Source organism: Mesitornis unicolor, unplaced genomic scaffold, assembly GCF_000695765.1.
Source record: "Mesitornis unicolor isolate BGI_N332 unplaced genomic scaffold, ASM69576v1 scaffold4334, whole genome shotgun sequence".
Lineage (NCBI taxonomy): Eukaryota > Metazoa > Chordata > Aves > Mesitornithiformes > Mesitornithidae > Mesitornis > Mesitornis unicolor.
The window spans coordinates 16,129-43,072 of NW_010177918.1; the positions used below are offsets into that span (position 1 = coordinate 16,129).

General features: G+C 46.5%; 1 protein-coding gene across 1 annotated transcript in view; it reads right to left on the reverse strand.

Moving 5' to 3' along the window:
• Positions 1 to 26,902, reverse strand: part of NOC2L (nucleolar complex associated 2 homolog (S. cerevisiae)) — a gene marked incomplete at its 5' end in the record, with an annotated part of 40,170 nt that extends 13,268 nt beyond the window's left edge. The window contains 14 exons of the mRNA XM_010182271.1: positions 771 to 914; positions 4,794 to 4,895; positions 4,986 to 5,099; positions 12,102 to 12,213; positions 15,040 to 15,179; positions 17,440 to 17,628; positions 18,323 to 18,436; positions 20,178 to 20,288; positions 22,356 to 22,434; positions 23,177 to 23,267; positions 23,832 to 23,949; positions 24,593 to 24,706; positions 25,262 to 25,434; positions 26,769 to 26,902. Coding sequence (XP_010180573.1) covers positions 771 to 914; positions 4,794 to 4,895; positions 4,986 to 5,099; positions 12,102 to 12,213; positions 15,040 to 15,179; positions 17,440 to 17,628; positions 18,323 to 18,436; positions 20,178 to 20,288; positions 22,356 to 22,434; positions 23,177 to 23,267; positions 23,832 to 23,949; positions 24,593 to 24,706; positions 25,262 to 25,434; positions 26,769 to 26,902 — 1,735 coding nt within the window. The remainder of the gene's footprint in view (positions 1 to 770; positions 915 to 4,793; positions 4,896 to 4,985; positions 5,100 to 12,101; positions 12,214 to 15,039; positions 15,180 to 17,439; positions 17,629 to 18,322; positions 18,437 to 20,177; positions 20,289 to 22,355; positions 22,435 to 23,176; positions 23,268 to 23,831; positions 23,950 to 24,592; positions 24,707 to 25,261; positions 25,435 to 26,768) is intronic.
• Between the last annotated feature and the right edge of the window lie 42 nt (positions 26,903 to 26,944).

A 26,944-nucleotide genomic window follows, 5' to 3' on the forward strand; every position in this document is an offset into this window, starting at 1 on the left:
CTGACCCATCACTTGCCCTGCAGAGGTATTTTCACCTCTCTCCTGCCAGGCAAGGAGAAGTCAACCCACTACTTCCTCTCACTCCTGCACACACACAGTTCACCTGCTATCAGGCTTGCAAAGGTGGGATAAAAAACAAAGATAAAATGCCCAACCCAAAGGACACACAAATGAAGCTTCAGGAACAAGGCTTCCTTCCCTTTGGCTTCATTTACATAGGATTTAAAATATCTCAAGAGTTTAGGACAACAGGTGCCCAAAGCAGGATGGAGCAAAGCAAAAGGGAAAACAGCTTCAAGCAAAGACACTGAAAGGAATGTCCTGACAATGTGCTACACCATCCCTAGGAGGACCTGGCTCAGAGCAGACTGGTGTCTACAGACCAGGAGGAAACACCACACGTACAGAGGCAGCAGAATTCCCCATTTCTTCAGGCATGAACAGGCACCTACACATCAAGAATGGGACGATGAAAACACAGAAACTCCTCAGCAAAGGAGGTGCCCCAGCAAAGCAAAGCGCTTCCATGCATGTGTGTGTGTTATAAATAATAGAAGGGTATAATTTACAGACTTTTTCCATGAGGCTCTTGGCTGCAGTCGTGCCAGCTATAGCATCAGAGCCCTGCTGAGCTCAGTTGTTTGTGAACATCTGCCCCACCCCACACACTCCCACTTCCATCATCTCCTCCTCCCTCCGCCACCCGCTCAAGCCCAGCAGCGGAGCCTGACGGTCTTTCCAGGAAGGCCAAACGGAAGGAGCAGACTCACCACAGCCTCCCGGCTGGCCACGCCGAAGGAAGCTTTCTGACGCTTGCTGGCGATGTAGGCAGAATTTTCCTGCAGTTTCTCCAGGAGCTGGCGGATGGGCTTGCAGTAGTTGGCAACCTTGCATTCCTTCAGGAAAGATTTGAGCTGGGAGGAGGAAGAGGAGAGGAAGAATAAAAGCGATGTTATACTTTCCACAAACAGATCCCACCAGTGAAATAACATTTCCCACCCCCAGTGAGACAGCATGGGGCACCTTTTCCCTTCTATGCATACCGTACCCCAATATATCACCCATATTCAGCCCTGGGGGTCCTGCCACCCTGAGCTGGGAGGATGCAAAGAGTTGTAGTGATGGGCCAGATTTTTGTACACAATCCAGCTCAGGGGCTTTGCTCAAAAACAACTCTTTGCACCTCTGGGGAAAGGTGTCTGTGGGTTAAGACTGTAGAACACCAGTGGATATTGGAATGGGAATCCCAAATACAGGAGGCTGTGGATGAGACTGATGGCTGGGATTGAAGTAGATCTTCAGGAGAGACTTAAAATTGGGGTAGAAGTGTCTGTGGACTGGGAGCAAGGGTCTTTGGCGTAGCTCAATGGGAAAACTTGGTGCTGCTCCAGCAGTGGAGCTGCGGGTCAGGACAGACGGTCATCTGCAGAGTCACACGGGGTGAAGTTTGCTTAATGTCTGCCTGCACCAACCCCACTCCAACTGGCACCACGCAAACCCACACACCCACCACACCAACATTTACAAAATAACCCTCTCTGCGGACAACTTGGGCAGCCTGTGCCTAAATAATGCCTTCTTTTAGACACAAGGCCTTGTGTGTAACCCTCAGGACAAAAGCCCGTCTGCCAGGAAACCACAAACCCTGCTGCTGCCTGAAAGGGCAAGGACCATCCTACTCACAGAGAATCTGCTCCTGCTCTCTCAGTGCCCAAAACACGCTTCACTACTCTCAGATGAGACAGACAGACAGGACACTGCTCTCCTGATGGGTATATTGCTGCAGGATCTGCTGGCTGCTACACACATGGAGAATGTCCCCCATTATCTGCAGCAGGGGCTTCTCTTGTCCCTTTATCCCCAATATATGCCCACCTACACCCAACTCAGAAAAATGAGAGTTAAAATGAACACCTTTCCACAAAGCAAACAGCCCATCAGACCACTACAAAGAAACCATCAGCAAAACTATTCTTCTGCTGGTGAAGCCTGTCCTACCCTCACCCCCCCCTTCCTAAAATATTTATTTTTTATAGGTGATGCATATTTATCTCCACTGAGAGATGCATTTGTCATTTGATTTATCTCACTTGATCCCCACAGCTGCAGCCCCAGATCCATTTCATCCGCTGCCACATACATTATCATTTTTCTTCCCTTGCAGAAGTGTCACCAGAAATCCTGCAAAATCTCGGGCTCTATCTGTGCAGTTTGCTGTTGTGTGTTCGCTCTCGCAGCCGTGTATGCTTCATTTCTTGCCTCCCCCTGCTCTCTGCTACCCGTGCAATCCCTCACAGTCCCACCACTATCTGCCACAGACATTAACGAAACGTAATGAGATCTCAGCCCTGTGTTAAAAGGCAGGGAACGACCAAGAAGGTAAAGGAAGATAAAGAGAAAGAAAGGGACTCTGTATATGCCGTGTTTCCACTCTGCCAAATGGAACAACCATATCTTTGCAGAATAAAAGCAATCAGAACATACGTGTGTATATGTGTGTGTATATATGTCGCTAACATCTCACACTGGTTCCCAGCTAAGCAGCTCTGTAATTAGTGGGATTGAGTCTGTCGGACTGCCAGCCTTAAACACCAATGGTTTATACCAGGAGAGACCACAGCAAAAAACCAGCTCCTCTTACTGTAAACGATGCAGGGAACTATAAATGATCTGAAGCAGCTGAGCTTGTGTGTTCCAGGGAACCCAAATCAAGCCCAATCCCCCACTCAGAAAAAGCAGAGGGTATATTCAAGCTAGGATACAGAGCGAGCAGCAGTAGGGGTGGCTGCTGGCAAGGCCAACTGGCACCTCCTGCCCTTCTGGCTGTCTGCAAGTGATGCCTAGATCGTGCCACCTCCTGCCTCCAACGAGCAGGACCTACCCCTTATCAACACCTGCCCAGTTTTTCCCTTTTCCCCCTGCTCTGTGATGCTTATCAGGGCTCCAGAGAAGGGAAGAGGCAGTCCCTTCCACATTCCCGGACACACAGGCTCTGCTCTCTGAGCTCCTTACCAGCCTGTGGAGGCAGTGACCGCCATGGGGTCATCCCCGCAGCTGGGCAGGACAGAAGCCTTTGAACCATCTCCTCCTCTCCTTTCCTTTGATCTGCCAGGACGCTTCCTGCCTTCCAGGCAAGGAGGTTTTCAAGTTCAGTTTGAAGGCAGCTCAGCCTGGCTTCTCCCAAAGCCGCTGACCAGAAGACGAGGAAGGCAACCCTCGCCAGCTGGAACGCAGCCTCCACGACATGGCACCGAGAGAAGCGTGAGCTCATTGGGGAGGAAGAATCAGGACAGATGGATTTTTACAGTTAACTGGAACCGTTCCAGGAGAAAAGCCTCCCCCCACACACACACATTTTCCCGAAGACTCCGAGATTTTGGGAAGCTAACCTCAGCACCCCAGCCCAGCAGACGCCACGAGGCTGTGGTTAGCGGCAGCCAAACAGGAATCCGATAGCATTAATTCTCTGCAGAAATACAGGCTGGTCCCAGGGTGTGTTTGGAAGCCACAGGGTGCTCGGTGCCAGAGGGCCGTCAGCCGTTTCTCATTCCAGCAAGAACATCGGCTCCGACAGCTTCGATGCTCTCAACAGCTGCTGGCTGCGAGGAAAGGGCTTTGTTCGCTGCCGATAAGCGAGAAGCACGCAAAGAGAGAGCAAGCGCAGGAGCCGCTCTCCTAGCACAGAGAGTGCCTGTCAGCTCACATTAGCCAAAGCAGCCGACTGCCAGCTCGGCAATGGCCTGTGCCAGGCTGCAGGGACCCAGCCAAGAGTCATGCGCCTGACAGATGCCAGCCTATTGCATCCAGCAGAAACAAGGAGATTTGCCTCCCAAGCAGCCTGCGGGTCCAACTGAGACGTCGCTCCCACGTCAACCACAGGCACCGAAGCAACGAGGTACGCAGACACAGGGTCTCACGGCTGACACCAAAGCAAAGCAGAGGTTCACGTCCCCGTGGAGGATACGACAGCAGCCCTCTGCCAAACTTGCATGACACCTGGCACCCATGAGTTAAAAATAGAGAGCACTGGGAGGAAGGGAGAAAACAAGTTCCAACATGTTCGCACTGAGCAATCTTACTGTGCAAAGCAGAGGTCACTGCTCATTCAAAACTGAAGCCACCCAGCTAGCAAGGTATTAAGGAATGCACAAGGTATTAAGGTTAGGCACAATACATTCAGATGCACAGCACCATTAGGCAGTTTTATTGCAGACAGTGAAGTATGCAAGCATGAAGTGCTTGGAAGAACACCCTGCACTGTGCAATGCCAAGGGAGAGGCAAAGGAGACTACTCTGCAGCAGTGTTGTTAGGTGCAGCAAGGAGGAGGGATGGAGACAGGAATTGTACTGTTTTGTACGGAGGGACTTGGGGAGAAAGTGCCCCAGTTGATGGAGACACTGTGAAAGGAGGGACGATTGCCATCTTGTGGAGAGCACGTGAGGGAGGTCGATACAGCAATTCAGACAACTCAGAATTGCCAAGAACTCACCTGTGTTCACTAGTCAAAAACACATCTCTACAGCAGTTATGCAGCCCTCCTGTCCACACTGACTCCCAAAACAGTGGCTCACTCCACAGCCACCTTCACCTACCTTCAGCCTCCTAATTAGATACGATACCTCTGTTCCTCCCCAGGAATTCCCCAAAACACAAAGAAAAACTGTAATTAGGAAAAGCTAAATAGCTCTCTCCTCCCATTATGAGGACCATCTTGAGTTCACTGTTAGCTTCGACAACTTTATCCCACTCTGCGCGTGTTCATGGCTTGACTGAGAAGCGTCTCACACCTTACCTGAATGACAGTGGGCAGAACCAGCTCTGGGAATCCAATGCTGTAGGCTTGGCAATGGAGATACTCAAGCATCAGGTCATAGAGCTGTTCGATGAGTCCATCCTGGGTAGGAGAGAGAGAAACAGAGGTATCAGATAGGAGCTAAACCCTACACTGTTGCTGTGCACCGTTGGCTGCCGGGGTTCCACTTACTCGGAAGGCCTTCTCCTGCAGGTTGGCATTGGAAAGCTTCAAGATCACTGCAAAGTTTATGGGCTTAGCACTTATACGTCCTGGCCTCTTGTTGAAATCCACTTGTTGGAAAATCTACAACAGAAAAAAGCTGAGTATAAGGATGATCACACCACAAAACGGATACCAAATGACTCAACTAAGATCACGCAGCTGGCAGCAGGGCTAAGACAATCCAGAAATCCTCATTCCTACTTGCCTGTTCTGATCACTGTCCCACAGCTTGCAAGGGACAGTTAGGAGCAAACACCAACCACACTTGAAGCTTTAGAGACTCGAGTGTGAAAGATGCCACAGAAGCGTGAGCTAAAAGGAAACCAACACAAGCAATAGCTCAAGAAACCAGAGGTTTGTTCCTCAGATGCATGCTTCTAATGGTCAGAAAGATCGTACTAAAAAGCTTGAGTGTATCTTGGAGCTGTTCCTTAAGGGGAGCTTTTCAACAGCAAGACTAAACGTTGCTAACACCAAATCCATTACCATTTTTAACGACACTGAAATAATTGTCCCAGGAAGCACAGACACCAGCAAGTCCTTTTCACAGACAGCCCTTGCCAGGCAAGGTTTCTATTCTAACACATTTCCCATTGGCATCCCTTGTACCAGTTACAACTGGACAGCCTTTGAATAAGCGCATATTATTTTCCAGGGACACGTTTCATTTTCTAACAAGGGACATGGGGAAAAACTGGCCCCTTCCCAGAGTTTGAGAGACCATGCACCCTGCTCATCAAAATGACGAGCACACACAAGCTCCAGTGTACAGCTGGATGCCCAGTAGGCTAGTGTGTAACTTCAAAAGGCAGCCCTGCACCTTTGCTTCTGTGTTTTTCCCAGAGCTTGTTTAATGATAACAGCTGGGGAGAGGAGTTATTTCTGAAACAGAAGGTATGAAGCTTACATAGTAGAAAGAAAACAGAGAGGAAGTTCACATATGTGCGTGTGACTGGCATCTCAAGTTTGGTTTTAATTAGGAGTCTTTATTGCTTAAAACTTAAATCGTCATCGAGCCCAAGAACTACAAAAGCCTCTTCCCCACTCCTTCCTTTCTGGGAGGAGTTTCCCAACTTCACTGGGGAAAGGGTAACGTGAATCAGTATGAACTCCCATTCTTCACCTCCCCAGCAAGGCTGCATTTGGCACAGGAAAGCCATCTTCAGCTGAAATCAGCTACAGCCACAATCTGCCTTGGTCCCTTCTGAGCAATCACAGTAAGTCTGGGTGCTGTGCTGTAATTCCTTCGTAGTTGTGATAGAGAAAGGAGAAGAAGGTTTCTAAAATGAGCAGCAATACAAAAATGCCCTTCTCCAGCTTGGCAGGGGCAGACCTCAGGAGAGAGATGGTAAGAATGACAAAACCCACTTGATCTGGGGCAGATTCCCAGAGATCCTCATCAGGGGACAATCAAGGGAGGTGTCACTAGCAATGGGAGATCTCAAAAAAAACCCCAACCATATCACCCAGCAATTAGTAATCATTTGCATATCCAATGACAATCATTGAGGGAAGACTGATAAGGAGCACGTCCTGCCCACCCATACTTTTGAGCACCTCAAAAGCAACCTCCAGTTCCTCTCTCTCTGTGCCCAACGCTTTTAAATTGCACTCCTGAGCAGGAATTAATTTCTATTCCCTCTATGCAGCAGCAACACATTAATCATCGGACCCCAACCAGCCCAGCAACGTGGGGATGCAGCGCACTGATTGCTGGAGGGTGAGGTGAGGAGGAAAGGGAGGGTGTTCAGGTCACATGGATGCCCCCAGGCCAGAAAAGCATGGAGACGACTATTGATTTTTTACATTTTATTTGTCAATCCAGGTTATTTGGAAGGGAGGGACAAGCTTGGTGGCTTGTGAAAACAAAGAGCCCTAGCCTAGGGAATCGATGCTATAAACCTCGTTATGCACGGTTATTTCTTTGGCCAAAACAGTAGTATTGATCCCCGAGGTCAGACACATTAAAGCAAAAGGCATCAGGCTCTGTGGGATCCTAACACACCGCTAAGCAAGGGGGGAAATGCAACCAGAGGTTCTGAAACTCTCCCAGGAGGTGCAAGGGAGCTGGCCAGGACGTGTAGAAAGGGGGGAAAATGTGGTTCCCATCTCAAGACTGTGCAGAGTGGATCAGGCAATGGCCAGACTGAGGGAGGGGATGACTGATGTCTAAGAATCCTGTGGCAGGGTGGAAAGGCGATAATGAGGGACTAGAGGGCCAGAAAATGGCAAAAGCCAACAATCTGGCTTAAATGATAACCACAAGCAGACAGAGGAAAGGACAAGGCAACATAGGCAGGAAGAAGGATTTTTGGCAATCTCAACTCGCAGATGATTTCCACATGGCCAGTCGGAAGGATGCTCAGACACAGCGTGCAAACCAGAGAGCCAGCTCTGTGCCCACAGTTCTCCTGCTATATCACCTCATCCACCCCACATTACTTTCTCTCAAGCTCTAGCAAAAGCCTCCTGGCATCTGCTTTGATCACCCCAAAACTGGCTGCCCCAGGCCAGCTCACAGCAAGGGCACAGTGCTTCGCTGGGCTGCCTGCAGCTTCCCCTCAGGTCTGTCAGTCACCTCCCACTGCATGGAGGGAAGGGTGAGAGAGCCTTGTTAAGCTGCTCCAGCAGAGTCTGATTATTGCCAAGTTCAGACAAGCTGCCCAACTTCCTGCAGGAGCTGGCTTGAAGCACTCAGTAACAAAACAGTTCAGGTTGGATGAGGCCTCTGGAAATAATCTATAGGGTCAACTAGAACGGGTTGCCCAGGACCATGTCCAGCCAGATTTTGAGTACTTCCAAGGCCAGACCCTCCACTATTCATCTAGGCAACCTGTTCTAGCCTCACCATATAAAATTCTTGTGGGTTTTGGGGTTGGTTTTGTTGTTCATTTGGTGGTAGGTTCCCTCCCCAGTGCTTAAGTATGCAATTGGGATACTGCCTCTTGTCACAGAGAAAAATCAGGCTCCAACCTCTTTATTCATAGAACAGTTGAAAGTGGAAGAGAGCTCTGGAGGTCACCTTGTCCAACCTGCCCTGCTCACACAGGGCCATCCAGAGCCAGCTGCTGAGGACCATGTCCAGATTGCTTTCGATTATCTCCAAGGATGGAGACTCCACACCCTTCCCATGCAATCTGTGCCAGTGCTCAGTGAGCCTCACATAAAAAAGTGTTTCCCAATGTTCAGACAGGCCCTCCTGTGGTTCAGTTTGTGCCCATTCCTGTCACTGGACATCAGTTAAGAGAACCTGGCCCCATCCCCTATGCACTCTCCTTTCAGTATTTTACACATTAATAAGATCCTTCCCAATCCTTCTCTTCTTGAGGCTAAAGTAGCAGCTCTTGCAGCCTTTTCCCACATGACAGATGCTCCAGTTCCTTCATCTCTGTGGCTCATCCCTAGACTCACTCCAGTATGTCCATGTCTCTCCTGCCTTGGAGAGTGCTGAACTAGACACAGCTGTGGTGCCATGAGTGCTCAGCACAGAGGAAAGACCACAGTCAAACTGCTGGCAAAGCTCTAACAGCCCCGCGTGCCTTTGGTCACCTTTACCACAACGGCACATTGCTTGGTCAACTTGTTGTCCACGTCCTTTTCTGCAAAGCTGCTTTCCAGCCAGGCCCCAGGATGGTGTTGTCATGGGGTTACTCTTGCCCAGGTGCAGGATGTTGCATTTCTCTCTTGTGCCACATGAGGTTTCTGCCTGCCTGTTTCTCCAAAATGTCCCTCTGAATTGCAGGATGCATCTGGTACATCAACAACTCCTCCCAACTCTGTGCCATCTGCAAGCTTGCTGATGGTGCCACACTGCCCCACCATTCAAGCCATTAATGATAACCAGTATCAATCCCTGGGGTACATCACCGGTGGCAAGGATCTAGTTAGATTTCATGCCACTGATCACAGCATGAGCCTGGAAGTTCAGCTGTCAGCACCCCTCACAGATTGCTTATCCAGCCTGCAATTAATCAGCTTGTCTGTGAGGAAGTTATGGGAGATGGTATCCAAAACCTCAATAAAGGGAAGATAAACAACATCCACTGCTCTCCTCTCATCCACCGAGCCAATCATCTCATCGTAGAAGTCTATTAGATTGGTCAGGCATGATTTCACTCAAAGCAACCTCTGGTACCTGCAGGGCTGTGATCCAGAATTTAAGAGCTGCAATATAGCAGTGGAGAAAGGAGAATGAAGAAGAGGAAAGATACATCCTCAGTTGGTACAGTGGTTCAGCTCAGTCTGTCTGAAGTGCTGGTTCTTCCTCTCTGTGTAAAGGAGGCAAAGAGCCCAGGTCTTGTAGGAAACTAATTTCACATCTGTGCTTAAATGTATGCCAGTGTCCAGCATTATCAATTCTTCAACTACAGTCTTTGCATCAGCAGATTTCCTCCAACACAATCCACTGCTACCCCACAAATGTTGCACTCCAAGCCCCTGGGGACTTTCTCCAAAACAAGCTGCACATACAAAACAAGACTCAAGCCATTTAAGTGTCAAAGTGAAAAACTCGTGCCTTCCTAAGCACATCAGGGTTAACCTCCTCTCCCATCCCTCCAATCCCTCCACAGGAAAAGCTAATTTTAAATTGGCGTGCAAAGTCTGCCTGTGGGGAGATTTCCACCTTGTTTATCCATACCTGCCTCCCAGCAGATGAGCCACCAATTTTCCTGCTGCAGAAACTACTGCCTGTCACACAGTAATTGAGGTGATGAAAAAGGAAAAAAAATAAAAAAGCCTGGGATCTCACAGGCCCTTCAAGGAGAGTAACAATACAAAAATAAAAGCCTGCCTGCTTTACGCTCTCTCCCAAGCTGCCTCCTCCTAAGATGTAATTTTAGCAAGCTGCTGCTTTTGCTCCACCGTGGAAAGCCGAGTCAGGAGGAGACAGCACTGGACGCCCACGCTGGGGAGCATCAGCCCTTGTCAAGATGCATCAGGCAGCCAGCCCTCACTTCTACTGGCAGGGGCTTGGGGAATTCCTGTGCCTAGGGGAATTGCAAAAACATTCAATCTGCCGGCTCTTGAAAGCACAGCAGCGACAGGGCTGAGACAAGAGGTAGTGAGGGCTGGGCTTCCTTGATGGAGAGGGGGAAGGGAAACTGAGTTACTCGGTCACTTCTTACACAAGCATCTTACACAAAAATCTATGCTCTAAGGCCACACAAAGTCCTCTCCAAGAAGAGCAATAAATGTAGGGTCACAAACTCCACAGCTATTCTTTTGTTGTACTTGGATTCAGTTGTGACAGTGGCAGACAAAGCAGCTTTTCCTTCTTCCTATCAAATGGAGCTTACCTTATCCTGAGAAGTTCATTCTGTTCTTCCAACCCCAGTCACGCCCCTCAAGTCTACTCCTGCTTGGTACCAGCACACTGATCATATCCCTCAACCTCTTGGATAACAGGCTTAAAAATGGATTTTGTTTCCTGACACAGGGTGGCATAGGACTAATGCCTATTGACTAAGTCACTGCTGAATTTGTGAGCTGGCAGAAGCAGGCTCGTACTTAAAGTACTAAGCTGGGCATCAGAATGCAGATTTTCCTCCCAGCTTGTAGAAACACACTAAGGGCTGTAAGAGTGTTCAGAGACCTCTGAGAGGCAAGGAGGGAACTGGGAAGAGATGCAAGTACCAAGGGAATAGCCCTGAACACTCTTGGGAATGCCACAGAATATTTGCAGGGTCCCTTACAGGAGAGACGCAAGCAGAAGGGAAAGGCTGACAGCTGCAGGGAGATTTGGGAGTTTAACATCACACCAGTCACCTCGGGTCATGGAAGTCAAAGGAAAATAATTGTTAAATTAATGTGAAACAAGTATGCAAGCAACACACACGCACACATTTACCCTGCCCCCATCTCTCCCTTGTCACCAACACCTGGACGAGCTAAGCTGAGTAGTGCCTCACAAACACAGCAGGATCGGATGTGGTCAGGGCTTGTGGAAGCAGGGAGGAAACTCAGCATGCAGTGTGGTAACGTCTGGCTGGGGCCCGGCACAGAGATTACAGCGAAGGTGTTGGGGCCTGAACACAAAGAGGGAGGGAAAGCTCAGAGGGGACAAAGGCTTTATCTCTCAGAGCACTAAGAAGTAAAAAGCAGAGAAATGATCCTCGCCCCAAGCTCCACTACACCAGAGTGGAGATGCCTCTATCACTAAATCTGGTTGGCAGAATTTCAAATATGCATGAACAAGAGGAAGGAAGCAGGAAAATGGCAAAGCCACACAGGCCAGGGAGCAGCGGAGGAGGCAAGAGAGCAGGAGGAGATTTATAAACATTGCTGCCTTCCCTAGGCTCAGAGGATGTGGTTTGCAAAGGACGTTTACAACAACACAAAACCACAAAAGCCTTTGCTTCAACAGAACTTGATTAGGAATGAGCCTGGCTGACTCAGGTCATTTATTATAGAAGTCTCCCTCCTTCCTCCTCAGTGTCCAGCCTCATGCTGACCTACTGGGGCTCTTGCATTTCTCATCCTGCCTTGCTCACACTTCAGTGGAGTTTGGCTGCACCCCTTCTGCACCACCTTCTCACAGCAAAAAGGTTTGAAAGACCAATGTGGAGAGATGTTGGGCATCTGACACATGGAAAAGGTGGACAGTCTCTTAGCACCACTATTTCACCAAATATAACACATTTTAGAGATCTTTTTCCTAAATAAATTCTTCATTCTTGAAGGGCTCTTTCCTTCAATTTCCTTCTGTTTGCAGTTGGAAGAAACTCTTGCTAAGATATAAACGCATCAGCGGGGTCAAGAAACAACAGCCTGGGGAGTTCCTGCAACCAGCTGAGGCTCTGAATATCTTCTTTGGCAAACTCTTTGCCTACTCCAGCTGCATTAGTTAAGCCATCTAGGAATGTATTTTTGCACCCAGCTGATCTCAGATAGTCTCTACTCACAGGCCAATAAAAGTTTAATCCTATTTACTAACCAACCAATACATTCTGTCTGATGCTGTTTGCCAGGGGCTTTAGGGAGTAAGTAAATTGGGCAATGTTGGGAACCATTGCTGGGTATAGCAAGAGAGTGTGTTTATTAGGTAGGCATCAGCCATTGCTGGGTCAACAGGAACCAACTAACCTCTAGGATAAACGGCAACACTGGGATGAAGGTCCTGGTGTTCTCAGACAGCAGCGTGAGCGCACGGATGCAGTGCATGCGCAGAGGGTAGAATCGAGCTGTTGGTACCAGCCTAGAGAGGGGAAAAAAAGAACAGAAGAAAGGGTATTAGGCCTTGTTTAAAGCTATTCCTGTTCCCTTCAACATGTACATTTGAACAGGCAGTAATCAGCACACCAGACCTTTTGACCCACACTCCACACCAACAGGCATTCAGGTATTAAGAAAGAAACAGAGCCAACTCCCTTTGTAAGGTCAGGGCTGAGAAGGGTCAGCTCCCTCAGTACCATGTAAGCAGAGCTATCCCTAAAAGGCACCAGACCTCATTACTGCACCACTCTAGAAACCTCTCATGCTGAATAACCTGCACTTGAAGACATGGACGCCTTCAGCATTAGCAAGGATTTTTCTTTTCCCTAAAAAACCACAGTTCCTAGACAAGCTCAAGTCTGATAAATGAAACCCTCCCCAAAGAGCTTGCTGAGCAATCCAGGAGAGCAAAAAAAGTGCTTGACCAGGCACCGTAAATCACCCACATCTCCCCTAACTCCAAATAGTGAAATAATTATCATTGGATCCATTACAGAAATAAATCTACTTTGCACCCCTGATCTGGCACCACTGGAGATGACGAAAGCCATTCTCAGGAATTAATTGATCAAGGAATAAACCTGTTAAGTGTATAGATTTACTGTAAACCAAGACCATTAATTTTAGAGTGCGTGGCGATGCAACAATCTGCTCAACTTCCTGATGGCTGGATGCACAGGGAATACAAAACACAGCTGGGTCCCAGCTCTGCTGAGGAAGATTCATCCACCTGGTCACCCCAGGGTGCAGCTGGGGGGTTCAAACTGACTCCTATTTCATCACAGCAGAGTGCTCTCCAATGCTTTACCATCACTACCTCCTGGAATGCCTGCTGTTCTGCTCCCATGCAGTCAGGGCACAAGCAACCGCCTCAAGGCTCCTCAAGGTTTGTTTTTACTCTCCTTCTGTTACACTCCTGGGTAACTACAATCTTCCTCTGGCTAGACAGGTCAGAGAAAGCTTCTTTCAACATTAGCCTCCACCCCACCAGGTCACAGAAGGACGTTGCTCAAGGACATTAAGGCTGTGCTGCTTTCTCCATGGAGGAGGCTGTACCTGCTTTCTCCCCTATACAGGCTGAAAGGCAAGTGTTGATTTCCAACACTTAACAGGCACCAAAAGTCCTCATTTAACTATAATCCAGAGAGGAACTTCATTTTTTGTAGCTCAGACTGGGAACAAGGTATAAATCCAAGCAGATGTGAGCAAACTCAGCAGTGAGGCTTTTCCCAGCATCACAAAAGCCAGAAGCCATCAATTCCAGCACTTTTCCATTCAGTAGCTCAACCTCCCTGGACCACATCTTGAACACAGGTAACTTCCAGACATACATGGAGTCCACTTTTGAAATACGTATTAAACATTTCGATGCATTTCATATACTGGAAGGCAAGAAGAGGGAGCAAGAAAATAAGGGAGCCAATTTTCATTTTCTTCTACTATTTAGCTTGTTTAATCACTTATCAAATTCCACCTTGGTCCCTAACCAGAGCAAAAAGAACGGTGGTTTCTCCCCATTCCCCTACGAGGGCAGGGTGGCATGAGGATCTGCCTGTCAGGTCCCACAGACAGACACCCTGCTCACTGCCCTTTGGCTGGAGCCAGGCGCCACCTCCCGGTACAAAAGGCTTTGGGGAAGGGGATTCTCCTCCCAGCACTATCACCCTCCAGATGTGCCCCAAAGCACTGCTCCACTTCTCAAACAGGAAGGAAAGAAGGTATTCCAGATGTTTCATAGCATCCTGCCCCACCACCTGATCACATACACACCCCCTTTTTTATATCACTGGCTTGGCTCAGTAAGGAAGCCAAGGTAGGATTTATTTCTATTTGCCCTACCCTAGAACCCATCTGTCTGGTTCCCAAATCTTTGGGACCTTGTCAGACAGTAACTGTACTTCCTGCCAAGCAGCCCTGTCCATCACAGACCCTAACAAATTCTGTTTGCTGCTCTTGCTGAGACTCATCCTATTCACCTTTCCTTGGCCCCAGATAGCTGATTTATCTGCCTGGACAGGTAGAAAAGTGCCTAGATTAGTCTGCAGGACAACTAAAGCTCTAAACAGCAGTGGGAAGCACTCTGTGCACATGGGGGATGGGAAGAGAGATGTATGCATACCCTAACGATCGTTTAAATCTGCTTATCTTCATCACCACTTGGGAGTTTTTCAAGACCAGGCGGGCGGTGTTTTAAAGCTGAGAATCTGGTTAACAGAGCTAACAGGATTTCAGCGATCACCAGAGATTCAGAAATTCCCTCAATGCTCATTATTAACAGCCATTTCAAAGCACTAAAATTTCATATATAAACACACAAACTGATGGGAAAAGAGAAAAATTCTCAGTAGAGACATACTAAAAACAATAAATGTGTCCTAGTTCTTCAAATTCTAACAAATATGCACAAAAAGAGAGTGTATCTGCTAACTGTATTTATTGAGCTAGAGATGGGGACTTGATTCGGTGCTTTGTCACTGTTAGGTCCTGAGGCAAGTCAGTACATCTTTCCTCGCCACTTTGTACAACTGGGTGAATAATCTGTCCAGGTTATTCAGATTGCAACTTCTCTTATACAGAGAATTTAGCCTAGAAAAGCATAACCTACACCACAACTTTCTCACCACTGCAACACACAGGTGCTCACAACACATCTTCGAAGTATTCCAGCAATCAAAAGCAGCTCTCAGACAGATTCTCACAACATAAGGTTAAACCCAAATGACATAACAGTAACAGCTCTTAGTAACTGCTCTGCCACATCAAGTAACAGAAAGCAGCATAGCCAAAAGAAGAAAAAAATCCTACTTACTTTATACAGCCAATGATGACCTGTGTCAAAGGATAGATCAACGGCTCCATAACCTCACTGGGATAGATTGTGCTGAGAACCCGACACCAGAAATACAAGCAGTGGATATACTGCCAGTTGTAAACAGACTGGAAATTCTCCTGCAGAAAAGAGAAACACACAGGCACCAACTTGAAAGTGTGGCATTTGAGAAGAGCTCACTCCAGTTTCTCTACAGGACTCATTTTATCTGGCATTCTCTAAGAGGACACTGTGTACTGTTTAGAGGAATAACCAACACCCTAGCTGTTGCTTTGATGCTTGTGGCTTACCCACCATCCTGCAAGTTCAGATGCTGCACTGGCAACACTGATTCAGTACTAGTTAGTGCCTCGAAGAAAATAATGAGCAACACTCAGACTGCTTTTCTTCACAAGTATGGCTCATTAGAGAAGGATGATTTAATGACCCAGCTCACTGCAGATGGGGGGATGTGGCCAAGCATTAGAAAACCCTTAACTATTCCATTTACCCACAGCCCCTGGGACAGTCCCTGGTCTCCCATAGGTAGGAAAGCAATACCCCTATAAATTGCTTTCTGGCCTCAGCAGACCAGAAAGGGGGGGGAAAGGGCATGTAAAGCTACACTACAGATTCAAACTACCAAGAAATTAATCTGAATTCATCTGGATTTCCTCTCTCTGCACTCGAACTCCTTCGGTGGTTATGTAGCAGCTTGTTCTTCCCATTTGAAGCTTCCCTTCCCTCAGCTGTATTAATCAAAACCCCAACACACCACTCCACTAACTCTGAAAGGTAATATCAGTGCTCATTTTAAAGATGTTCCTACAAAGGACCAAATGATCAACCCAGCACTCCTCTCTGCTTTTGGAAAAGATGCTACCCAGGACAGTTTCATTTTTTCCAATTGCAGAGTAAAAATGACAGCCAGCAGAGCTGAGAACAAACTTGCAGCTCCATTTCTCAGCCAGTCTTTATGGTTACCAGCAGAACCAGTGCAATAGGCCAGCAGTGTGCAAGACATGCAATGACACACTGAACCAGCACTTCAGGCTGCCTCAGTACTATGGGAAGGTGTGGATCAAGTCTTGCACCAACCCAAAAGACATTGTTTTCAAGAATGTTTGGGAAAGCCCCCACTCCCTGCCATGTGCTTAAGCAACCCACAGTGCCAGATTAAATACAGGGCCAGGAGAGTGCAGGGCTCCCTTAAGGATATCCTTTTTAAAGAGTTCTGCAGGCCCATGTACGCCCCAGAATTGCACTGAGAACTTAGGAGACTGCACCTAAGGTGCCTCAGCTCCAATGTGTGTTTGTTTCAGACTTTCACGGCCCAGTTCACCTCCTATTTTGCATGGATGAAGCAAGATGCATAAGCCTTGAAACAAGGACAGAAGCCCTCAACTGCAGCCACTGAACCAAACCTTGCTGCAGGGACTTAAGCTGCAGCTGGAAATGGCAGAGCTCTCCCAGCTCTCACCAGGTCACTGAGATGTACCAAGAAGCTCTGTTCTCAGCTTCTCTTGCACAGAACAGATAAGCAATCTGCTCTTGTAATCACCTTCCACAATCACCCACCGCTCAATTTACATTAATTGGCTTATTACTTGGATTTGTATATTTTGGTTGTGCTGTTATCATTTAAAGTTCCTACAACCCTCCCCAGCTGTGAAATCAAGTGGATTTAGGTCTTGTCTGGGCCAGGACTGAGAGTGTAAGAAGCCAATGTAATCCAATTAGGGCATATGCAGCCCAGACTTCATTTATCTCTGTTCATTTATCCCCATGTCTGAACAGCCAGGAGATTTAACTGGTCACCAATCCTGCAATGTTTGGGAGCAGCTGAACAATTAATCTAGGGGGGTCTGTTTTGCTAAACATGACTAAAGCCAGGATTAGCAACCCGACTCAGATTTCTGAGGTCAGACAGGAGGCGGCTGAAATCAGGGCTGCTCCCAAAAGGTCTGAGCTACTTTGTTCAATTAAGTTCTTTAAATAGTAGGAACTTCACTTGAAAGATGCACACATTAGGGTGTGTGTTCCTAATCTTCTTTACCTTGAGGTTTTGCAACAGAAGCTGCAAATGGCAGCTTCAGAGAGTGGAAAAAGGGTGCCAAAGGCAGAAGATGGAAAGTGCATCATCAACTCTTGCACGCTGGGGAGAGAAAAGTGACCCCCACTTTGTCTTTTCTCTCCTTCCTTGCTGAAATTCTAAACGAACACAGGCAACTACAAGGTGATCTCTGGAGCTCTCAGCCCATGAAAAAAATCCTTGGCACATTATGAAACAGGTCAGACACTTTAGACACTACCAAAAGCCTCAAGTGGCTCCTGCAATTTTCCCCTCTCCACATATTTCCCATAGGAGGGTACAGTCGTTCCACACTGAGGGGTACCTACCTTCTTCTTTATGGTCATTGCACTGCGCAGGTGAATGGCAAGCTGACGGATATAGATGAAGGCATGCTGGTAAGAGGTATGCGTGTCCAGGGCATACATCTCTGTCAGCGTGCGCTGCATGAAGTTGATCATGGGCAGGACATTGGGAGAGGTGAATCTGGAATTCTTCACAAATGCAATGTACATTTGCTGTGGAGGAAAAAAGAAGAGATACAACCATATACAACAGAAGCATCCCTTCACTAACTTTCTCCAACCAGGTATGTCCAAACCAGGGATAAAATGCTCCTTTTATAAGACAAGTCACTTCAAAGGAATATGCAATAATAATAATAATCCAGCCTGCTCCTTCAGCACAGACAGGAGAGAGTCAGAACCTTTTTGCACTCACACATTTGTTAGCAAAGCTTGGAGATGCCCCTTCCATTGCTTCTCTGCAAGAAGAGAGGAACTGTGGGATGGCTTTAAGCCATACATGCTTATGGCTGGTCACAGTTCTCTTTCTGTAACAGTGGTACCTAAAGAAACTACACTTGGGAACCTCAGCTATTAGCTGAGAGATCAGAGCAGTTCAGTAGCACCGAGTAGAGTGTCAGCACTTGAGGAAAGCCCTCAAGAATTTGGGTTAGCATTCATCCAGTAGTCAGATGGGTACCAGAGGCCTTCCCTGCTAAGACCCCTTAACTGTCCAGCAGAAAGGGCAGTAGCAGGAAGGAGGATATCACTCTGAGCTCACAAAATTTCTTCCCTGTTTATTTTTCTGGAGGCAGACAGCTTTATTTCCAGCACCTACCCTACCTAATAGGCTGCAGCTCACACTCTAAGGTCTTTGCATATAATGTGAGAAAGAACGTCTGCAGAGTACAGCAAGTACCAGCCTTACCTTGAGCAAGGGACTTAGGTACACCTCTTTCTTGTAGCGGCAGATCTTGTTCAGCACAAGGAAGGCCAGTACTCTCACTGTTTCCTCACCTGTGCTCCACAAATTAATTGCTTGCTGGAACAGAAAATAAAAAGATACAAATAAGTAATGGGACAAAGAGCCCCTTCCTGATAACAGACAGGCCTGAGCTCCCCTCCTTCACACCAAAAAAGCAAGCAAGGAGGAAGACGACACAAAGATGGCAGGCTGTACTGTCACAGAATGAGTCACAACAGCTCTGGCAGTCATTCTGTCACCATACTCTAGCTGTGAGACCACACAACAGGCAAGGTTGATGTTTCTACAATCAATAAAGGAAACCACCCAAAACTAGCATCTCTGGAAAATACGTGCAACTTTATTCATGTGCCTAAATACACACAGTTTGAGCATAGATATCAGCCTGTGCATGTAACTTAATCTCCAAAGCTTTGCAAAGCTTCCTCAGCATCCCCTAGACAGCAACAGCACCCTAGGTTACACATTTGGCCAACACATCTTCCAGCCCAATAAAAAAGTAATTTTTATTTCTTACACTGAGCTCTGCAGCATACAACTACACTTCCATTACATCCCAGCAATGCCAAATTCCAATTTCTCAAAGAACGCTATTAAAGATGTGCTTGTGTCTGAAGCGGGGACACCAGGGTTTGATTTCTGAATCTATCAGTGTTTTTCCCCTCTGGGCAAACAGACTGCAATTCCTGGCATACATCTCCTGGTGGTAGTTCTGACTTCCAGTTCCCTGGCCATTCACTGTATTAATTTGAACAACAGAGCAGCAGGAGGGTTTGGAGAGAGAGAACCTGTGTAATGCAGCACTTCTGCTGAGACAGCCACTCTGGTACAGAGATGATGACAAACACCCAGAGCATCATAAAAATACCTACAACAGCTGGAGAGGGGTAGATTAGTCTGTGTAGAGGTCTGGGCTAGCAGACAGCCCACCACTGACATGTAAACTCGTTAATCTGAACTTTACACATCTCTGCATTGCATAAAGCAATCGTATATTGTTCTCTCCTCAGCTTTTGAGAGGCAAGTGAATAGATTTTGTTCTTCCCAGGCCTGTCTGCATTTGCCTGGTCAGGGTATAGATTCATCTGGACATGGCTGGCCTTGTCAGGAAGCATCTGGTACAACTGGACCACAATCACAGCTGATGTCTCCAGTAACTAGTTACCTTATCTGCACTAACAAACTCTACAGGAAATCTCAAAGATACCAGCTACAGGGCTGAAAAAGCTGAAATATACCCAAAACTATAACTTCAGATATGAGGTGTACCAGCCTCCCATCACTGCATACCAGTCACCTTTATCATGAAAGAATTCCCAGTCTCATTTAAATGTTGTGTTGCAGCTTTTCATTTAAATGTCACCTTGCTGCCCTCTTTCACGCCTCCTCTGTTGTTCTTAAGCACTCAGCAGTTGTGACTAAGTTTCTGCAAATACATTCCACCCCCAGCTTTTGAGACTGAAATACTATCACAGACTACACACAGGCAACAATTACTCCATCTGCGATGAGGAAGCAGACAGCTTCCTCAGAACGCCTCCGTATCACTTTGCATGGGGATTAGCAGTAGCTACACACAGAGCCTCATGCCCACTCATCCCAGCATGAGCACGCTTTATGGCACCTAGAAGGCTTGTAAGAGAAGCAGGAGTCCTTTCCAGGACCAAAAGAAAAGCAAGGGAAGAGGAATATAAGAGAATGAACTGTCATGGGATCCAACCCCAATATCATGAGGCTCATCTGAAAGGGGTAAGAAAATACCCAGGTCTAAATAATGTATCATAGCATATCACCTTACCTTGAGAAGTGCACGGCACTGCTTTGGAAAGGACAGATAATAAGGCACTGTGGAAATGACATGCTGAAGGACTGCTGCACCAACTGAGGCTTCCGTTAAACAAGACATGAGCTAGGGAGGGAAAACAAAACACAACCCCATTTAGTGTTTAGACCTCTTCCTTTACCATTAAGCATCTGTATTTTGCTGTTTTCAAGTATTTCTGCATTAACGAAGGACTGGAAAAGCAGTCTTCTCTAGGAGGAAGATCAAACAAATCTCCAAAAGCTGCATCAGGATAGGGGCAGACATCGCAGATTAAGTAACTCCCCTGAAAATACATCATCCTGGCAAATGTGAGCTCAGGCTACAGGACTTGGATGGCTAACGGCACCTGAGCTCACCACATAAAACCTCTCTTGTGTCCACCACGAAAGCTAAGACTATATGCAGTTTAAGACATCTCACAGAATCCAAGCACCAGTGCCCCTGTCACCTCGCACAATGGTCAGTGCACAATGAAGACACCCTCAAATCTACACAAGGCTTGTAAACAAATCACTTGAGCTATCTGATAACTTATTTGATTTCACTAGGATTGCTTTCCTGGGAAGCTGGAGTACTATTGGGTATCAAGAGGTTAACTGTAGCTCAACGAAAAGGTCAGACAAACTGTTGAAGAAACAACATCCTGGTATTTCCAGGTCGTTCAGCTCAGTTCACCTGGAGCCAAACCCAGAGATGTTTGCAGTTTCTAATTTGAAGACAATGGTAAGATCAAAGTCACTTTTGAGAGAGGTTCTGCATGGTGCAACGGCCCCTCTTGCCTGCAATCCCAGTTGCTAGAAGCAGAAACATAATGGTAAGCTCAAAGTCACTTCAATTTGAGAGAGGTTCTGCATGGTGCAACGGCCCCTCTTGCCTGCAATCCCAGTTGCTAGAAGCAGAGACATTTTTTCTGCTTTTAACTTCCCTCCTTGAACTGCAAAGATCCTAGACTTAGCAGGTCTCCTTTGCAAAGTCCCTCACATACCAAAAGGAAAAGAGAAGATGTTGTTCAGAAACTACCGTATCAGTAAAAATAACCCCAAAACAAACAACAGAGTAAAGCCTGGGACCAAGGGCACTCAGAAATAAGCACAGGAGTGGGCATTACTTCAATGGGACTGGATTGCCAGCTTTTCCTTTCTACTGCAATCTTCTGCTGCTGGCAAGAGGCACCACAACTTGAGAAAAAAAGCTCTACTGATCAAAATGTTCTTTCTGCTATGTCATCCTGCCAGCTTACAGCTATGAGACATCAGTGTGGTTTTTTTCTTTCCTTATACGCTGTTCCCTCAGTTTCCAAAGAATTAGTATTTCAATGTTGTTTTGATTTTAATATTCCAAATTTGGGGTTGCATGATGAAGCAATCTCCAAATAAAATTAACTGGGGGCAGGAATTTCCTTCAGAAATAATCCATGTATTGTCTCTGAAACACCACACATGTGCAACTTTGGATGGATGGGACATCCTAGTGGGATGGAGCACAATCATACCTGGAGATACCATGAGGTTATCATCTTAGTATTTATTACAAGTGGCAAGATCATATATATATAGAGTGCCAAAAATTGAATTAAAGATACAGAATGCAGAAGCAAAGGTGCAAACTACTTTAAAGTCCACTAAATATTAATTTGTCAGAGAAATATAGACAGAGAGAAGTGCCAGAATGTTAAACCAGTCCTTCTTTACAGACTACCTATTTCGATCCAACCATCCTGTGGACCTCCAAATTGTTAGACCAAGTAACTCCCAAAACAAGACAGGGAACTGGATGGACACACAAATCCCACATGCCCAGGGCTTCAAGATTCAGTGAGACTGCTTCTGCCCACTGCAATCTCAGCCCGTAAGTCAGATCTATTATCCACCACAGAAGAAGGTACAGAAACCAATACCCAAGGTTCCTGGTACTGTGATGATCAGAAAGTCACCCTCAAGCTGGAATAACTGTCTTTTCAAAAGGAAAAGTACCTGACACTACACTGTTATGTGCTTTGTTAATTATCTTCTTGATTGTTTGGCTCTCCTTTTAGCAGTGTTTTGTTTGTTTTTACAGATGCAGAAGCCCATCTGCCTCATTCCAAAATATCCTGAACAGTGCAGCAATGCAGACTGACCCCAGCATCACAAACGTGCTGAAATTTCTTACCTGTATGGTACAGCTGAGGTACACTTTTATGTCCAGTCGCAGCTTGCTCCAAAACGGGCTGGTGGAAGGGAGGACCACTCTGGAAACGAGCAAGAGTTGGGTTTAGCTTTAAAAAAAAACACCTCCAACAAATAAATTAAATTCTAAAAAAATAAATTCATTTATAGGCCCAACCTGAGTCAAACTGAGCACCAACCCACACAATAGCCAGAAAATTCCCAGCTCCCAGGCAGCAGCTGAAATTTCAAAATTGTCATTGCTTCTCTCCAGTCAAATCAAATCGCAACAGTGAACGGGATACAGAGGTACTGGACCAATGCTGTCATTCTAGAAAAATACTAACTGTACTGTTCCTTGCCCAGCTGAATGCTTGTTTCCATTCCATCTACGCTCTAACAGTGAACAGCTCAAACTCAGATCATCCAGCCTTCAGACCACCAAACTCTAGGGTGTAATACAGCTGCTAAAGCTGCGGATTAACTTGGTGATACTCTGCCTACACAGAAGGCTTGGCCCCTTTCTCTAAAACCAACTCACACCTTAACAGTGCTCCTGAGTGCAAGAATATGCAACCCAGACCTCTTTCTGTTGAGGCCACATGTTCTCTGCAAGTGGCTGGAGTATAATATTATATAGAGGATGCACTTCTGGGAAAATAAAAAGGAATCTGGCTAAGACAACTGTAAATATAATCAGGCAACTTTGCTAGTGTTTGAGAAGAGCTACCATCTTTTTCCAGCTTCACAGCCAGGCTGCAGTTCTGAAAAAAAATCCCAACCAGCTTTCTCACACCTGCAGTTCTCACATCTCCTCAGACTTACTTTTGTTTGTTCTTTGGGGTTTTTGGAAGAAGTAATTTCTGCAGGTAGCGGAAAAGGTCCCGGATACAGAAGGACACAAGGGCGTTGAACACTGGTTAAGAAAAAAGTCAGACAAGCACTTGTAAATTATTTTCCATATATTCCTTGTTTCTCAGCTAACCTGAAAAGATCTCCCCAAGAAACTGAAGCCAGGATGAACTACTGCATTTCTACAAGCTTCCTGAAAACATCAGTTTGTCTTACCCTAGGATTACCATCTAAACAGCAAGATTATAACTGAGTTTTCTGGCACAGGGGCCATCTCTTTGCTGAATAAACAGCACCAAGCACAAAAGCAGCCTGACCCATGACCAGGGGTCTGTATAACCATCACTCTTCCCCAAAAACCTAATGTGGGTGGTACCTTCCTCAGCAGTCTGCAAACCCAGCTGGCACCAGGCATGCACACCAAGAGGTACACTTACACACTGGGACATCAAAAGAGATAGCACTGCACAGACTCACCACCAGGAAGAAGATAAGCTACTTAAGAGAAATGAAGCTATGAAAGGGTAAGTTAAGTCCTGCCAGTACTTATCCCCACTCTCTTCTAATAGCACTAAACCCTCCCTACCAAATGACTTCTCTCACAAAACCAGGATGGTGACCAACTCACCTGCAGCATCAGTTACTTGAAACTTGCTAGGATCACCACCACTGTCTCCTTTGGTGGTTGCTACAGCTGCTTTAAAGGCTTGAGTGATTTCATGGAAAAGTTTTGGTGTTAGGTTGCTCTGGGAAAAAGAAGAAAAAAGATTGCTGAGGAGAAAAAGCAAGCGATGTTCTGAAACTCTGAAGCACTTTACTGGGAAAGGAGTATTGGAATTTATTGTAAAAATAGCTCCTGTAATGTGAAAGAAAAACGTCAAGACCACATTAACAAATGCTAGTGGCTTTCACCTGCTCTAAAATGGGCTTCCAGGGCTTTTAATTGGTTGGGGTTTGAGAAGCAATGAATCAGCTGCAATCAACTACACAATCTGACCTTTCCCGCCCCCCCTCTTAGTCAGAAGCAGCAAGCCATTTCATCACTACTCAATGTGACTACAAAAGTTTTTGGAGCTGCCAAAGGTATAGCGCTTAGGAAGAGGATGAAAATTCAAGTTAGCTATTTTGACTTCTTCAGAGCTACACAAGTTTCTCTAGCTTCTCCTGCAGATGGAATGCAAGTACTCTAATCTTGCAGCCCAAGCAAAAATTGCTAAGTCAGGTCATGCCAAAGTAAAAAGAGCTCCAGGAGCATGACCACATATGTAAGATGTGAGTCTTCTCTGTAGATTTTTTTGTGAAAGATGAATAAATCAAAAGTTGGTCCTTTAAAGGCAGCGACACATGGGGAAGAAGTTTAAGTGCCTTGTATTCCAACTCCCTGCTCACCTCTGCAGCTTTTTTCCATTCTTCAACCATTTTCAAGCTCACAGAGATGAAAGAAACTCTCTTCCGTTTGACTTTTTCTTCTTCTTCATCATCATCATCTTCATCGCTTGCTTCCTAGAGAAGTCAGAACCAAGACTGAGAAAAGGCTTGTACACTTGTCTGGCCCCACCTCTTCTGCTGAGTAGCTACTGAGGAGGAAGGCAGGCAGGCAGCCTGAATTAATGCTGTTATCAGCACTCTGTGTAAAGCAGTAATAAAATGAGGGGTATTACAAATACCAAAAAAGCTACTTAAGCCCTGCAGCTTTGCTACATAAATACAATGTGCAACAACACAAAACATCAGTGAGAAAGCATATCACTTGAGGCAAAACAAACCCCCATTGGGAAAGGGGACAAAACCAACACCACAAAGAAAATATACTCCCATCTTTAACATACTCCTCATGCTCAGTTCAAATCCACAGCTGACTTCTGGATTACAAGCCTGCACACCTGCAGATGATCTTTGGGGAAGCTCCTCCCCAGCCATCTGTGCCACTATAAGCCCAAACATATTTAGGCCTTGCACTGAAAACTCAAATGCTTAACGTATAAGTAACTGAAAGGAGATTTCAGCATATTTCAGTGATTTCATATCACTTCAGCAGTTCAGAACAGGACTTAGTACCTCCAGTGTATCAGGTGGTATGTGCAACGGCTCCTCCTCCTCAGAGCTGTCTGAAGCATCAAAATTCAGCAACGTGCGATCATTTTCCTCCAAAAACTTGTAAAATTCAGGATCTTTGTCCTTCAGCCGGGCGAGCTGATCTTTATGTTCAGATGCTTTTCCTTTCTTCCTGATAAATAAGAGGTAGCATGCATTTATTCACTGCTCAAACTTCTGCTGATGCTGTAAGAGAAACAAGCAGCTTCTGGGCACTACAGCACACCTGGGGCTACTCTGACTGGTGATGAATCCATCAGGGCTGTAGCCACAGTTTTGTATCCCAATTAACACTTGCTCTAGAGGACTTGCAAAAGGTTATTTTCATGAAGCACTAAGAAATATTGATAGTAAGCTATCAGGTGTTATTGGGATACTGAACAGAGGTCATGAAAACATCTTGTAAAACAAAAAAAACCTGTCTCTCATTTTCTCAGAATTACTCCTGCAAGCTTTTTATAAAGAATACTTAAAGCTGCAGTGCCAGAGAAATGTGACAACAAAAGCCTGGCAAAATTTTATCTGATATTAAAGAACTGTCTTGGCTTCTCATAACAATTAGCAGTGCCTAATAACTACTACATTGTTTTCTATTTGCAGATTTTTAAGGGAGTGGAGCATCTCCCTTATGAGGAGCAGCTGAGGCAGCTGGGTCTCTTTAGTTTGCAGAAGAGGAGACTGAGGGGAGACCTCATTCATGCTTATAAATATTTAAAGGGTGAGTGTCACGAGGATGGAGCCAGGCTCTTCTCGGTGACAAATAATGATAGGACAAGGGGTAATGGGCACAAACTGGAACACAGGAGGTTCCACTGAAATTTGAGAAGAAACTTCTTCTCAGTGAGGGTGACAGAGCACTGGCCCAGGCTGCCCAGAGAGGTTGTGGAGTCTCCTTCTCTGCAGACATTCAAAACCCTCCTGGACGCCTTCCTGTGTAACCTCATCTGGGTGTTCCTGCTCCGGCAGGGGGATTGGACTGGATGAGCTTTGGAGGTCCCTTCCAATCCCTAATGGTCTGGGATTCTGTGATACTCCAACATCTCTCAGTAAAAGAAAGTATACACAGACTGAGAAAAACAAATTAAGCTTTGTCTGATTCCAATGTACCCTGTAAAATACGAAAAGCATGCATGAGCTTTTTCACACTGCAGTTACAAAACTGACATGGGTCCAACAAAAACCTGACTGTCTCATACCCTGTAACCACTCTACAGCCTTGACCACAGCCCTTTTAGGCACCTCTTACCCAGCTTGCCCCAAAACGAGCTCATCCTATACTGTCACAAAGTCCTGCAATTGCCTATAAAAACAGGCAAAAGTAAAAAACCCAAGGAACCAAGAACACGATCTGAAAGGTGCCAAATCTCACTCAAAGCAGGACCAGCGGCACGTCCTTACCTCCCAGTCGGCTGGGTCTGGAGCGGCTGCTTCGCCTTTCCATTCTGCTTCGCCTTTCCATTCTGCTCCCCCTCCCCCCCCTGCCGCCGCTGCGCCGCAACCCCCTTGGCGGGCCTAGCGCTCTCCTCCTCCTTCTCTGAGCCGCCGTCAGGCTCCGACTCGGACCCGGCAGCGAGGAACTCGTCCAGGCTCAGCTCTGCCAGGTTCCTGGGGACGGCGAGAAGTACAGGGGGGACAGCTCAGCCGAGA